The 13,353-nt window shown below is 41.7% G+C and overlaps 1 protein-coding gene across 1 annotated transcript in view; it reads right to left on the bottom strand.

Annotated features, from left to right (window-relative positions):
• Positions 1-11,805, bottom strand: part of CCDC34 (coiled-coil domain containing 34) — a 45,014-nt gene extending 33,209 nt beyond the window's left edge. The window contains exons 1-2 of the mRNA XM_027562794.1: positions 11,401-11,805; positions 5,862-5,997 (exon numbers count right to left, since the gene is read on the bottom strand). Of these exons, the coding sequence (XP_027418595.1) occupies positions 5,862-5,997; positions 11,401-11,738 (474 nt within the window). The 5' untranslated portion in view covers positions 11,739-11,805. The remainder of the gene's footprint in view (positions 1-5,861; positions 5,998-11,400) is intronic.
• Between the last annotated feature and the right edge of the window lie 1,548 nt (positions 11,806-13,353).

Here is a 13,353-nt window from a genome sequence, read left to right as displayed (position 1 = left end):
ACTGATGAAAGATACTAAAAGGACACAAACATATTGAAAGATAGACTATATTCTTTGATTGCAAGAATCAATATTGTTAAAATCACCATATTACCTTAGGGAATCTAGACATTCAATGCAATCCCTATCAAATTACCAGTGGCATTTTTCAAAGAACAACAACAAAATTAAATTCATATAAAAACACAAAAGGCCCTGAATAGCCAACACGACCTTGAGAAAAAAGAACAGAACTCGAGGAATACGCTCCCTGATTGCTGACTATACTACAAAGCCACAGTAATCACAAACAGTATCGCACTGGGACAGAAACAGACTGAGAGCAAGAGAACAGAACAGAGCTGAGAACAAACCAAAACACCTAGAGCCAATTAATTCATGACAAAAGAGGGAAGACTACACAATGAAGAAGACATTTCTTCAATAAACGGTGCTGGGAAAACTGGATACTATCTGTAGATAAATAAAATGAGACCACTCTCTGACACTATATACAAAAATTAACTCAAAATGAATTAAAGACCTAAATGTAAAGCAAGATACTATAAAAACTCTTAGAGGAAAACATAGGTAGATATAAATTGCAGCAATATTTTTTTAGATCCACCTTTTATAGTAATGGAAATACTAAGCAAAATGTAGTCATAAGCAAAAGCAATTGTTTAAACTTAAAACCTTTTGTACATCAAAGTAAATCATACACAAAATGAAAAGACAACCCACAGAATGAGAGAAAATATTTGCACCTGATACAACCAATAAGGGATTCATTTCAAAAACACATAAAAAGCTCACACAGTTTAATATAAACAAAAAGAAACAACCAAATCAAAAAATGGGCAGAAAATCTAAACAGACATTCTCCAAAGATATACAGATGGCCAGCAGGTACATGAAAAGATGCTCAACATCATTAATTATAGAAAAATGAAAACTGAAACTACAATAAGGTATAACCTCACATTGATCAGAATGGCCATCATCAAAAAGTCTACAAATAATTAAATGCTAGAGAAGATGTGGAGAAAAAGGAACCCTTCTCCACTGTTGGGGAAAATAGATTTGGTGTCCCCACTATGGAGAAGAGTATGGAGGTTCCTTAATTAAAAATCGAGTTGCCAGCAATTCTGCTCCTGTATATATATCCAGAAAAGATGAAAACTCAAATATGAAAAGATAATGCATCCCAATGTTCACAGCAGCACTACTTACAATAGCCAAGACATGGAAGCAACCTAAATTGTTCATCAACACATGAGTGGAAAAAGAAGATGTGTGTGTGTGTGTGTGTGTGTATATATACACACCAAGGGGATATTACTCAGCCATAAAAATAAATGAAACAATGCCATTTGTAGCAACATGAACAGACCTAGAGATTATCACACTAAGTGAAGACAGACAGACTGAGAAAGACAAATATTGTATGATAACACTTATATGCAGAATCTTGAAAAATGATACAAATGAATATATCGGTCTGGTTAAAAGGTTTACTCAGGTTTTCCATAAAATGTTATGGAAAAATCCAAATGAAATTTTTCGGCCAGCACAATATTTACAAGACAGAAATACACAGAAAACAAATCTATAGTTACCAAAGAGAAAAGCAGGGGGAGGGAAAGATGTGAAGATTAATATTAATAGATACATACTACTATATATAAAATACATAAACAGCAAGGATTTACTATATAACAGAGGCAATTATAGGCAATATCTTATAATAACCTAAGGGCAAAATGGTTGTCTGAGGAAGCCTTATAAATAGCTGAGAAAAGAAGAGAAGCTAAAGGCAAAGGAGAAAGGGAAAGATACACACATTTGAATGCAGAGTTCCAAAGAATAGCAAGGAGAGATAAATAAGAAAGCCTTCCTCAGCAATCAATGCAAAGAAATAGAGGAAAACAACAGAATGGCAAAGACTGGAGATCTCTTCAAGAAAATTAGAGACACCAAGGGAACATTTCATGCAAAGATGGGCACAATAAAGGACAGAAATGGTATGGACCTAACAGAAGCAGAAGATATTAAGAAGAGGTGGCAAGAATACACAGAACTATACATAAAAGATCTTCATGACCCAGATAACCACAATGGTATCACTCACCTAGAGCCAGACATCCTGGAATGTGAAGTCAAGTGGGCCTTAGGAAAGCATCACTATGAACAAAGCTAGTATAGGTGATGGAATTCCATTTGAGCTATTTTAAGTCCTAACAGATGATGCTGTGAAAGTGCTGCACTCAATATGCCAGCAAATTTGGAAAACTCAGCAGTGGCCAACTGACTGGAAAAGGTCAGTTTCCATTCCAATCCCAAGAAAGGCAATGCCAAAGAATGTTCAAACTACTGCACAACTGCAGTCATCTCACACGCTAGTAAAGTAATGCTCAAAATTCTCCAGGACAGGCTTCAACTGTTTGTGAACTTCCAGATGTTCAAACTGGATTTTAAGGCAGAGTAACCAGAGATCAAATTGCCAACATTTGTTACATCATCAAAAAAGCAACAGAGTTGCAGAAAAACATATATTTCTGCTTTACTGACTACACCAAAGTCTTGGACTGTGTGGAATACAACAAACTGTGGAAAATTCTTACAGAGATGGGAATACCAGACCACCTGATCTGCCTCTTGAGAAATCTGTATGCAGGTCAAAAAGCAACAGGTACAACATAGAACAACAGACTGGTTCCAAATCGGGAAAGGAGTACATCAAGGCTGTATATTGTCACACTGTTTATTTAACTTATACGCAGAGTACATCATGAGAAATGCTGGGCTGGATAAAGCACAAACTGGAATCAAGATTGCTGGGAGAAATATCAATAACCTCAGATATGCAGATGACACCATCCTTCTGGCAGAAAGTGAAGAACTAAAGAGCCTCTTGAGAAAGTGAAAGAGGAGAGTGGAAAAGTTGGCTTAAAGCTCAACATTCAGAAAATTAAGATCATGGCATCCGGTCCCATCACTTCATGGCAAATAGACAGGCAAGCAATGGAAACAGTGACAGACTTTATTTTCTTGGACTCCAAAATCACTGCAGATGGTGACTGCAGCCATGAAATTAAAAGATGCTTGCTCCTTGGAAGAAAAGCTATGACTGACCTAGATAGCATATTAAAAAGCAGAGACATAACTTTGCCAACAAAGGTCCATCTAGTCAAGGCTATGGTTTTTCCAGTAGTCATGTATGGATGTGAGAATTGGACTGTAAAGAAAGCTGAGAGCTGAAGAATTGATGCTTTTGAACTGTGGTGTTAGAGAAGACTCTTGAGAGTCCCCTGGACTACAAGGAGATCAAACCAGTCCATCCTAAAGGAAATCAATCCTGAAGATTCATTGGAAGGGCTGATGTTAAAGCTGAAACTCCAATACTTTGGCTATCTGATGCAAAGAAGTAACTCATTGGAAAAGACCCTGATGCTGGGAAAGAATGAAGGTGCGGGGAGAAGGGGATGACAGAGGATGAGATGGTTGGATGGCATCACCGATTCAATGGACATGAGTTTGAGTAAGCTCCGGGAGTTGGTGATGGACAGGGAAGCCTGGAGTGCTGCAGTCCATCGAGTCACACAGAGTCAGACACGACTGAGCAACTGAACTGAAGTGAAAACAGAAAAGAATCTAAAAATGTGTGTGTGTGTGTGTGTGTGTGTGTAGAGAGAGGCTTCCCAGGTGGCTCAGTGGTGAAAAATCCACCTGCTAGTGGAGGAGATGCAGGAGACATGGGTTTGATCCTTGGGTCAGGAAGATATCCTGGAGGAGGAAATGGCAACTCACTCCAGTATTCTTGCTTGAAAAATCCCGTGGACAGAGGAGCCTGGCATGTTACAGCTCATGGGGTCACAAAGAGTCAAATAACAGAGCAACGGAGCACACACGCAGGCATATATACATAAACTGAATCAGCTTGTTATATATCTGAAACTAACACAACATTGTAAATAAACTATATTTCAATTTAAAAGATGGAAAAAAAGACTGTGACTAGCAATGATATCAATAACAATATCAATAAAATCACTAGCTATCCTTACACTTTGTCTCATTTAATCCTCTAAAACATTGTGACCGGGTAGTATTATTTTATCCGTACTGTAGAGATGAGGAAATTGAAGTGTAAAAGTTTAAATAAGCCTATCTGACATCAAACCATAAGGTTTTTCTCAAGTCCTAGCCCTTCTAAGTAGAAACAAGTACTACAGTGTACTTTTCCAGGAATAAATTTGTATTTAGAATACAAAGTATACTTCAATAGGGAAAAAGCTCAATGTACTGGTTTCTACAATTATCTGAATCATGTCAAGAACCTGGCTAGAAAGCCATCACAGAAAGAACAACTAGTTTCAGAACTGAAATGGAAAATGTACTCCAAAAAGATCATGGAGGGCAAAGCTTTAATTCAAGGATTTTTACAGCAATAGGGATACTAATAGATTAGCAGTTGTTTTTATTGCTGTGTTTTTATTTTGCGACCCCATGGACTGTAGCCCACCAGGTTCTTTTGTCCATGGGATTTCCCAGGCAATAATACTGGAGTGGGTATTGTCATTTCCTTCTCTAGGGGATCTTCCCAACCTAGGAATCGAACCCATATCTCCTGCATTGGCAGGTGGATGAGCCACCAGGGAGCCCCTAAGAGATGAGAATAAACTTAAACACACAACAATAGTAAACTGGTTAATTATGTTCTATTATATATATGATACATTTTAAATATATTTTAATAATCAGCCATTTTAAAAGGATATGAAAATATTTAATGATATAGAAACATATTAATAATGTAATAGGCAGAAAAAAACAGGTTACAAAAGAGTGATCATATTTATTAAAAACAAGATATATCCCTCACCACACGCATCCACCTGGTTTCTGTGTTTGGACAGAGAGAATTCAGATAACCTAGATGCTGGAAAATCCTATGGATGGAGGAGCCTGGTGGGCTACAGTCCATGGGGTCGCTAAGAGTCGGACACAACTGAGCAACTTCACTTTCACTTTCATGCATTGGAGAAGGAAATGGCAACCCACTCGTGTTCTTGCCTGGAGAATCCCAGGGACAGGGCAGCCTGGTGGGCTGCCGTCTATGGGGTCGCACAGAGTTGGACACGACTGAAGCGACTTAGCAGCAGCAGCAGATACTGGAGGATTTCAAACTACCCAAATCTATTTGGCTGCTAGGTTCTAAATAGCAAACAGTAAGAGTTGAAGGAATGACGGATTCATGTGAAAATGTATTTTTTTGAGTTTGGAGAGGGAGAGTTCAGAGAGAATTAAAAATACAAAAATGCCTAGAAGCAAGGCAGGAAGGTAAAGAGAAACTAAGAAAACCCGAAAGCCCCTCAGATTCCCTTCTCCCAGCATAAACTCACTCTGGGGCACAAGCTCTGAATCGTATACGGTAGACTTCCTGCCTCTACTTCAGTTTTTATTTCTCTCCTCTCTTAAAAATTGTACCAAATATATGAGGCTGACTGTACCTTAGTTAAACATACATATGGTGACACTCTGTATGAATATATATTTGCACATATGTTTTAAAAAAATTTACAGAGAAGAAAATCTGGAAGGCTACATGCCATACTACTAACAATAGTTTTTAGGGAACGAGGTTGGAGATTTTAATTTCCCTAATTATGCTTAGCTGTATTTTCCAAATGCTCTTATAATCTGGAACACATATCATTTCTCTAGTAAGCTATAAATACGGATACAGCAAACTGATACCAAAATATGCTAAAACTTTGTCGTGAGGGATAATAACATCCTGATAATAACATTCTGATTTTGACAGCAGCTCAACTTTGTGAGCTTGTGGATTAAATAGAAAAAAGACTGTCTAGTTTTACCTCTAGAGCCTTCTGTTGCAGACGGTCACGTTCTACTTTTTCTTTGCCAACAAACCACACTTCCCACGGTGTCAGGCTGCTTTCTGGTAAGCGCACCTGCTTCTGTTCTTCTTGGTTATCTTCGGATCCAACCGTGCTATTACAAAAGAGAGGATACTACAGACCTTGCACTCAAAACTCTCTGACTTAGCAGTCAAAATGATTTAGCTGCAAAATAAAAGTAGACTTCCATGATACACTGACAATACTGTGATTTTTTTATATGTAAATATACACTTAAGAAACTAAGAACAAGAGTCCATTGTTTAAATTAGTTTATCCTTTAGACAGCCTCTGAATTCTCTAATCTAAAATCACACCCCGTCCATTTGCCTCAATTACAATAATTTTTTTCATTCTTAAACATCTTATGCTTGGACAACTAATTATAACACATGATCCTAACCAAATCCTGGTGCAGACTTTTCCCTTTTCCTCCTTTAAGTAGTTCACAAAGGAAAGAATACATACCTACACAGTGAGGATGGTAATGCCGATGTGGTAACAATTATGTTTTTGGTGTGAAGGGTGGAATCACGTTTTTGGTGTGAAGGGTGGACAGAGTTCTTTACACCCTCGATTTTTCTGTAAGTTGGAAGTTGTTTTGAAATAAAAAGGTACATAAAGTATATGGCTTTGTGTTCTTTAATGGTTTGGTGGACTCTATTTTGCCAGTTCTCAGACAAAGTGGCCACGATTTCCCCAGAGTTGTCAGTCTGTCTCTTCTGGGTACATGGAAAAGTAACCATTCACTCGAGCTCAACAGAAAAGGGAAAGGGAAGTACTTGTGAGTGCATATATACATACAGAACACAGGACTTGGCCAGGTCCAAGACCCCCATAGGAAAAGGTGAACCATTAGTGCCCATGGAAAGAAAGGCTGTTCAGGACATGAGGCAGTGAGAGAAAGACTAGGTTACTATAGATTCAGCCCCTTTTTGTCTCTTTAACATTCCTGCTTCAGGCAACCAACTGCCCCCCCTATGGCCATGCTCAGCTTTTTCTGCCTCGTAACTTCCATTTACTTGGTGGTGGTGGTGGTTTTTTCCCCTATTTTTGCACTCATTCATGCAATTATGGAATTTGTGTTCTAGTGGGAAAGGAACACTGTTGGTATGTTGTTTACTTCCTATATATCTTTCCTTCTTAGTCTTGCAGAACACTGCCTCATCCTCCCATAGCTTCATCGGTCATGAAGGTGCAGAAGAGGCCCACTCCAGGCATTTCAGGCTAGATCTTACTCCTGAGCTCCAAACTTTTATTTTCTACCATCAGATAGATGGCTTCACTTAAATATCAAACTCAATCAATCCAAAACAAATCTAGTCACCTACCAATCACTCACTACCCTCCTCCCCTAATCCTACCTCAGAGAAGAGTACCAAGACTCACCCAGTTAGCCAAGCCAGAAACACAGATCCTTGACTCCTGCTCCCCAACCACATTTGGTGCCACTCCCTCCCACACCTATACAATTCAGTTCAGTTCAGTCGCTCAGTTGTGTACGACTCTTTGCAACCCCATGGACTGCAGTACGCCAGGCTTCCCTGTCCATCACCAACACCTGGAGCTTGCTCAAACTCATGTCCATCGAGTCAGTGATGCCATCCAACCATCTCATCCTCTGGTGTCCTCTTCTCCTCCTGCCTTCAATCTGTCCAAGCATCAGGGTCTTTTCCAATGAGTCAGTTCTTCCCATCAGGTAGACAAAGTATTGGAGTTTCAGCTTCAGCATCAGTCCTTCCAATGAATATTCAGGACTGATTTCCTTCAGGATGAACTGGTTGGATCTCCTTGCAGTCCAAGGGACTCCTTTAAGAGTCTTTTCCAACACCACAGCTCAAAAGCATCAAATCTTCAGCGCTCAGCTTTCTTTATAGTCCAACTCTCACATCCATACATGACTACTGGAAAAACCATAGCTTTGACTAGATGGACCTTTGTTGGTAATGTCTCTGCTTTTTAATATACTGTTTAGGTTGGTCACAGCTTTTCTTCCAAGGAGCAAACGTCTTTTGATTTCATGGCTGCAATCACCATCTGCAGTGATTTTGGAGCCCAAGAAAATAAAGTCTGTCACTGTTTCCATTGTTTTCCCATCTATTTGCCATGAAGTGATGGGACCAGATGCCATGATCTTAGTTTTCTGAATGTTGAGTTTTAAGCCAGCTTTTTCACTCTCCTCTTTCACTTTTAAGAGGCTCTTTAGTTCTTCTTCGCTTTCTGCCATAAGGGTGGTGTCATCTGAGTATCTAAGGTTCTTGATATTTCTCCGGGCAATCTTGATTCCAGCTTGTGCTTCTTCCAGCCCAGCGTTTCTCATGATGTACTCTACATATAAGTTAAATAAGCAGGGTGACAATATACAGCCTTGACGTACTCCTTTCCCTATTTGGAACCAGTCTGTTGTTCCATGTCCAGTTCTAACTGTTGCTTCTTGACCTGCATACAGATTTCTCAGGAGGCCCAAACTATCAGGGCCCTCACCAAAGGTAAGAGGTAGAGAGGTGGAATAAGGAAAAGTTCTAAACACTTTTCTTTCCTGAAAAGAGGTACTGGATTTTCTGAAGCATTTGAGAACAATCACTGCATCTATCTGTTCTCTAGGAAGTGGGAAATAAGCACGCCTTCAGCAGACGTTTATTGAACACGTCACAGGCATCTGACCTTGCCACCCACAGGCCTGACAACTCCTGCATTTTTTCCAGACCACGTCCTACCAATTGCTTTGAATCAGTGGGGATGAGCTGTGATAAGGTAGGCAGCTAGAGCCCCGGGGTGTTACCAGCTCATTTGGGCTTTGGCTAGGTTTGACATAAATACAACTAGCTCCTCCCATGGTGAGCTCCATTTGGTCAGGGCTTTGGCTCTTGGAAGCTAAAGCAAGGTCTTAGCAGCAGAGCTGCGGATGGCCTCTGGATAGCCATCATTCCCGGGGCTGCTCAATTGGCTACATAGCGCAGTCCTGCTGATTAAGCTCCGGATTTTCCAAAACCTTAGAATTTATTTTAAAAATCACTGGGACCAGGACTCCCTGGTGATCCAGGGGCTAAAACTGTACTCCCAATGTAGGGGACCCAGGTTCAATCCCTGATCAGGGAACTAGATCCCACATGCTGCAACTAAAATCAAAGATCCTTTGGGCCACAACAAAGACCCAGGGCAGCCAAATAAATAATAAATATCCTCCTAAAAAATCACTGGGACCAACTCAGTCCTGAAGAATCTGTACAAAGGCCCACATGAAAATGGACTCCTTTGAAACTGTTTCTTGTTGCTACAAACTGTGTGGACAAGTGGCTTGCTTGCTCACTGTTACTGATCTCCATTCCTACCAATGTACTTACTATTACTTCTCCTTCTTAAGAGACTCACTGTTATAACTGTGTATGTGAGTCACTTCATATGGCCTCATATTCAGTTTACTCACCCCAGGTATGCATGCCTTATAGCTACAGGGGCTAAATGGTTGCCTACACATAAAGCATGGATTCTCTGGTCTGTATTTCTTAGATCTCCTGTATAGAAAGTGAAGAGGAACTAAAAAGCCTCTTGATGAAAGTAGAAGAGGAGAGTAAAAAAGTTGGCTTAAAGCTCAACATTCACAAAACTAAGATCATGGCATCTGGTCCCATCACTTCATGGGAAATAGATGGGGTAGATGGGGAAACAGTGGAAACAGTGTCAGACTTTATTTTGCTGGGGGGGGGGGGGTCCAAAATCACTGCAGATGGTGATTGGAGCCATGAAATTAAAAGACACTTACTCCTTGGAAGGAAAGTTATGACCAACCTAGATAGCATATTCAAAAGCAGAGACATTACTTTGCCAACAAAGGTCCGTCTAGTCAAAGCTATGGTTTTTCCAGTGGTCGTGTATGGATGTGAGAGTTGGACTGTGAAGAAAACTGAGTGCCAAAGAACTGATGCTTTTGAACTGTGGTGTTGGAGAAGACTCTTGAGAGTCCCTTGGACTGCAATCCAACCAGTCCATCCTAAAGGAGATCAGTCCTGGGTGTTCATTGGTAGGACTGATGCTGAAGCTGAAACTCCAATACTTGGCCACCTGATGCGAAGAGCTGACTCATTGGAAAACACCCTGATGCTGGGAGGGATTGGGGGCAGGAGGAGAAGGGGACGACAGAGGATGAGATGGCTGGATGGCATCACCGACTCGATGGACATGAGTTTGGGTAAAATCTGGGAGTTGGTGATGGACAGGGAGGCCTGGCATGGTGCGATTCATGGGGTCGCAAAGAGTCAGACACGACTGAGCTACTGAATTGAACTGATACTGCCTTGTAAAGCCTGGCAATCAGAACCTTGTAAATGCTTTCTGAAGTTGACATAATGAGTCTAACTCTGAATGCACCTGCATCACCAAGCCTCTCTAAGAAAAAGATATTCCTGCAGGGATAGGCCCTTTGCTCGTATTTCTATATACTCAACAATAGGCATGTAGCATAGGCAAGAGAAAACATGGTCAGTATACCCTGGTACTAGGCCCAGCTCCTCTAATGACTAGGTGGAAGCCTTCGAAGTAGACTTTTTATCTGTCTTCTCAGTCACAGTTTTGTTATCTGTAAAATGAACGGCTTGACCTAGGCTTTAATTCCAAGAGAGTAGAGACCATGCCTGTCTTGTTTATAGGCCCTTACCTGGTGGCTCACACACTAAAGAATCTACTTGCAATGAGGAAGACCTGGGTTCGATCCCTGGGTTGGGAAGATCTCCTGGACAAGGGCATGGCAACCCACTCTAGGATTCTTGCCTGAAGAATCCCCATGGGTAGTGGAGCCTGGTGGGCTACAGTCCATGGGGTCGCAAAGAGTGGGAGACGACTGAGCGACTAAGCACATATAGCACAAACTAAATGTTTGCTGAAAGAACAATTGTAGAAATAAATTAAGATGACTTTAATAATCCCTTTGATTCTAGCATTCAATGGCTTCTACTTTTAGTAACTTTTAAGAGCAGACCTGACATTATCTCTGGATGCTGAAGTCATTGCTAACCCCAAAGCTTCAGCTTTTAAGCTGACATAAAAAGTATACTGCTTACTACAACCTACTTCACCGACAACCAGATTTTTTTCATAATCGCTACAAGTGTTACTAACATGCAGTAAACCACATTTGGGTGTTAAAGATTTAAACCAGAGTTCTAGTGTCCCCACTCTGACTTTTGAGTGTTCATAAAATGCCTGAAACTGTACCAATTTTGTGTGTTTAGTGCTCGCTTCTTGTGTGTTTAGGTGCATTTCTCTGGGGAGGAAGATTGTAGCAACCATCACATACTCAGGAAAAGGGGTTAAGAACGATGGAAAAATCTGTAGTCATGAGTAAGAACCGGCCCAAGACTCTGGGCCAAAAGGAGCAGCACCTGCGGCTGCAAGTGCCCGCGTTACCTTTTGAGAGGGAAGACAGGAGGGTATCTGGTCGCCAGACGAAAGTACTTAGTAGGGTCTAAGGAACCTTGAGGGGGCTGTATCTCGGATTTACCTGGTGCACCCCTGTAACTCCACTCCTCTCAGGCTCTCCACCTTGGCCTCTGAGTCATAAGCATCTTCGTCCACATCTTCCTCCTCCTCCCCGTCACCATCGTCGTTGTCAAATGGGAAGCTCTGGTGGCCGAGGGGAGACAACAGCGACAGGGTGGAATTGCTGCAGCTCAGCGGTGTCGACAGCGAGCACACCTCCACGGCCTCCAGGCCCGTCCCCCCGGGGCCTACCATGAGAACAGGGAAGCCCGAGGAGGGCCGAGACCCGGACCTGCAGTCGGCTATGAAACGGGGTTCCAGAAGGGGAGAAGCACTCCCCCACCGCCGTGCGGCCCACATCTGGCCCGCCAAGTTCAAACCGGCGGAACGGCGGCGGGGACGTGCTTTCCCAGCAGGCCTCGCGCGCGCCGGCGCGGCCAATCCGGGCGGGCGCGGACTTCGCGTTGCCGTGGCGACGCGTGGAGGCCTCCTGGGCTTTGTCCCGGCCTGCAGAGCGTGGCTTCCTGCTCCCGTCAGTCTTCTGGGTGTCCTCCCTCCTTCCCAGCCTGTATCTGCGCTTGTGCTTGTGAATTAACCTCGCAGACGAGGTCCCTGCTCTCGGCTCACAGCCAGGAGGGCCGGTCCGTTGTTTGCTGTGGTTCGTTTGGTACAGAAAATGTGCTGTTACTGAATAAGGCAGATTCTTTAAAGCGGAAAGAGGCAGAAGCCAAAACTACCCCCATATCATTACAAGATCAGGGTGACAAGGATCAGTCACGATTTCTCTCAGCACATGGCCACACACGGCTGTATTTTAGGAAAAGGTGGGGGGCGGGGGGCGAACTTTATCCAAGTTTACAAGTGTATCTAAAGATACACTTCTGGTACAATTTTTCATTATTTTTGGTAGTACCTCGTCTGCCTAGCATCACCTCGGCTTCCTGGCATCTTACAGGAACTTGCTTATTCAGGTGAATATAAACATATATATGTATAAGCCTTTACTTATACAGGGCCTCTCTGAAACATCTAGTGTACTGGGGTCTGTACTAAAAGCCCTGCAGTCCTCACTCTTTCCTAGTGAAGAGTCATACCATTAAAATATCACGTGATATGTATACTATGAGGAATGAAAAAATTTTGTGGGACTTAGAAAGGAGCACTCTCCTCTCAGGGATTGAGGGTGGGGATGAAGGTAGTAAGGGAGAGGTAATAGACACTGAAGTTAGTTATTTTATTCATGCTAATAAACGGGCTTTGTCCAGCTCATAATGCATATTGCTAGTAGAGATATCACACGATGAAAACAGACAGTGGCTAAAACAGCACAGATTTGTCATTGACCAAGGACTAATACAAAATCTTCAATGACATTTAGATCCCCAAATAATTACATACAGTAGAAATAATAGTAACCAAGGGCGATTTATAGTTAATAAAATACGACATGGTTAAAACCCTTTAAACGGAATGTAAACTTTGTTAAAATTTTCGGTAAAAATGAAAATGGAAGAAAACTGGAGCAATTTAAATGAGTGATGAAATTGATGGAGGAATAAAAATGGCTTGAGTTTTCATTCTCTTACCTAATTATTCAATAGTGTCATGTCTGGTTAAAACCTTTTAGGTAAGGATGTTTAGAATTAATAAATTAATTGATTGATGCAAAACAGTATCACCCTAGGTCACTTTAGGGCTTCATAAGGGAGTAAACTTGAGAAGCTGTTCCCAACAAACATCACCCCATACTACTGAAGCATAGTAGGAAAACAAGTTTCAGTATGAAAGGACCTGGATTTGAATCCATGGTTTTTCTCTTATTTGCTAGGTTTCCCTCAGTAAGTTTCCCTGGAGAAGGAAATGGCCACCCACTCTCATATTCTTGCCTGGGAAATCCCAGGACAGAGGAGCCTGGTGGGCTACAGTCTATGGGGTCACAGAGAGTCAGCCACGACTGAGCGACTAACATACAACA

This window comes from Bos indicus x Bos taurus, chromosome 15 (assembly GCF_003369695.1).
Source record: "Bos indicus x Bos taurus breed Angus x Brahman F1 hybrid chromosome 15, Bos_hybrid_MaternalHap_v2.0, whole genome shotgun sequence".
NCBI classification, from domain to species: Eukaryota; Metazoa; Chordata; class Mammalia; order Artiodactyla; family Bovidae; genus Bos; species Bos indicus x Bos taurus.
This window is presented reverse-complemented; position numbering and strand designations above follow the sequence as displayed.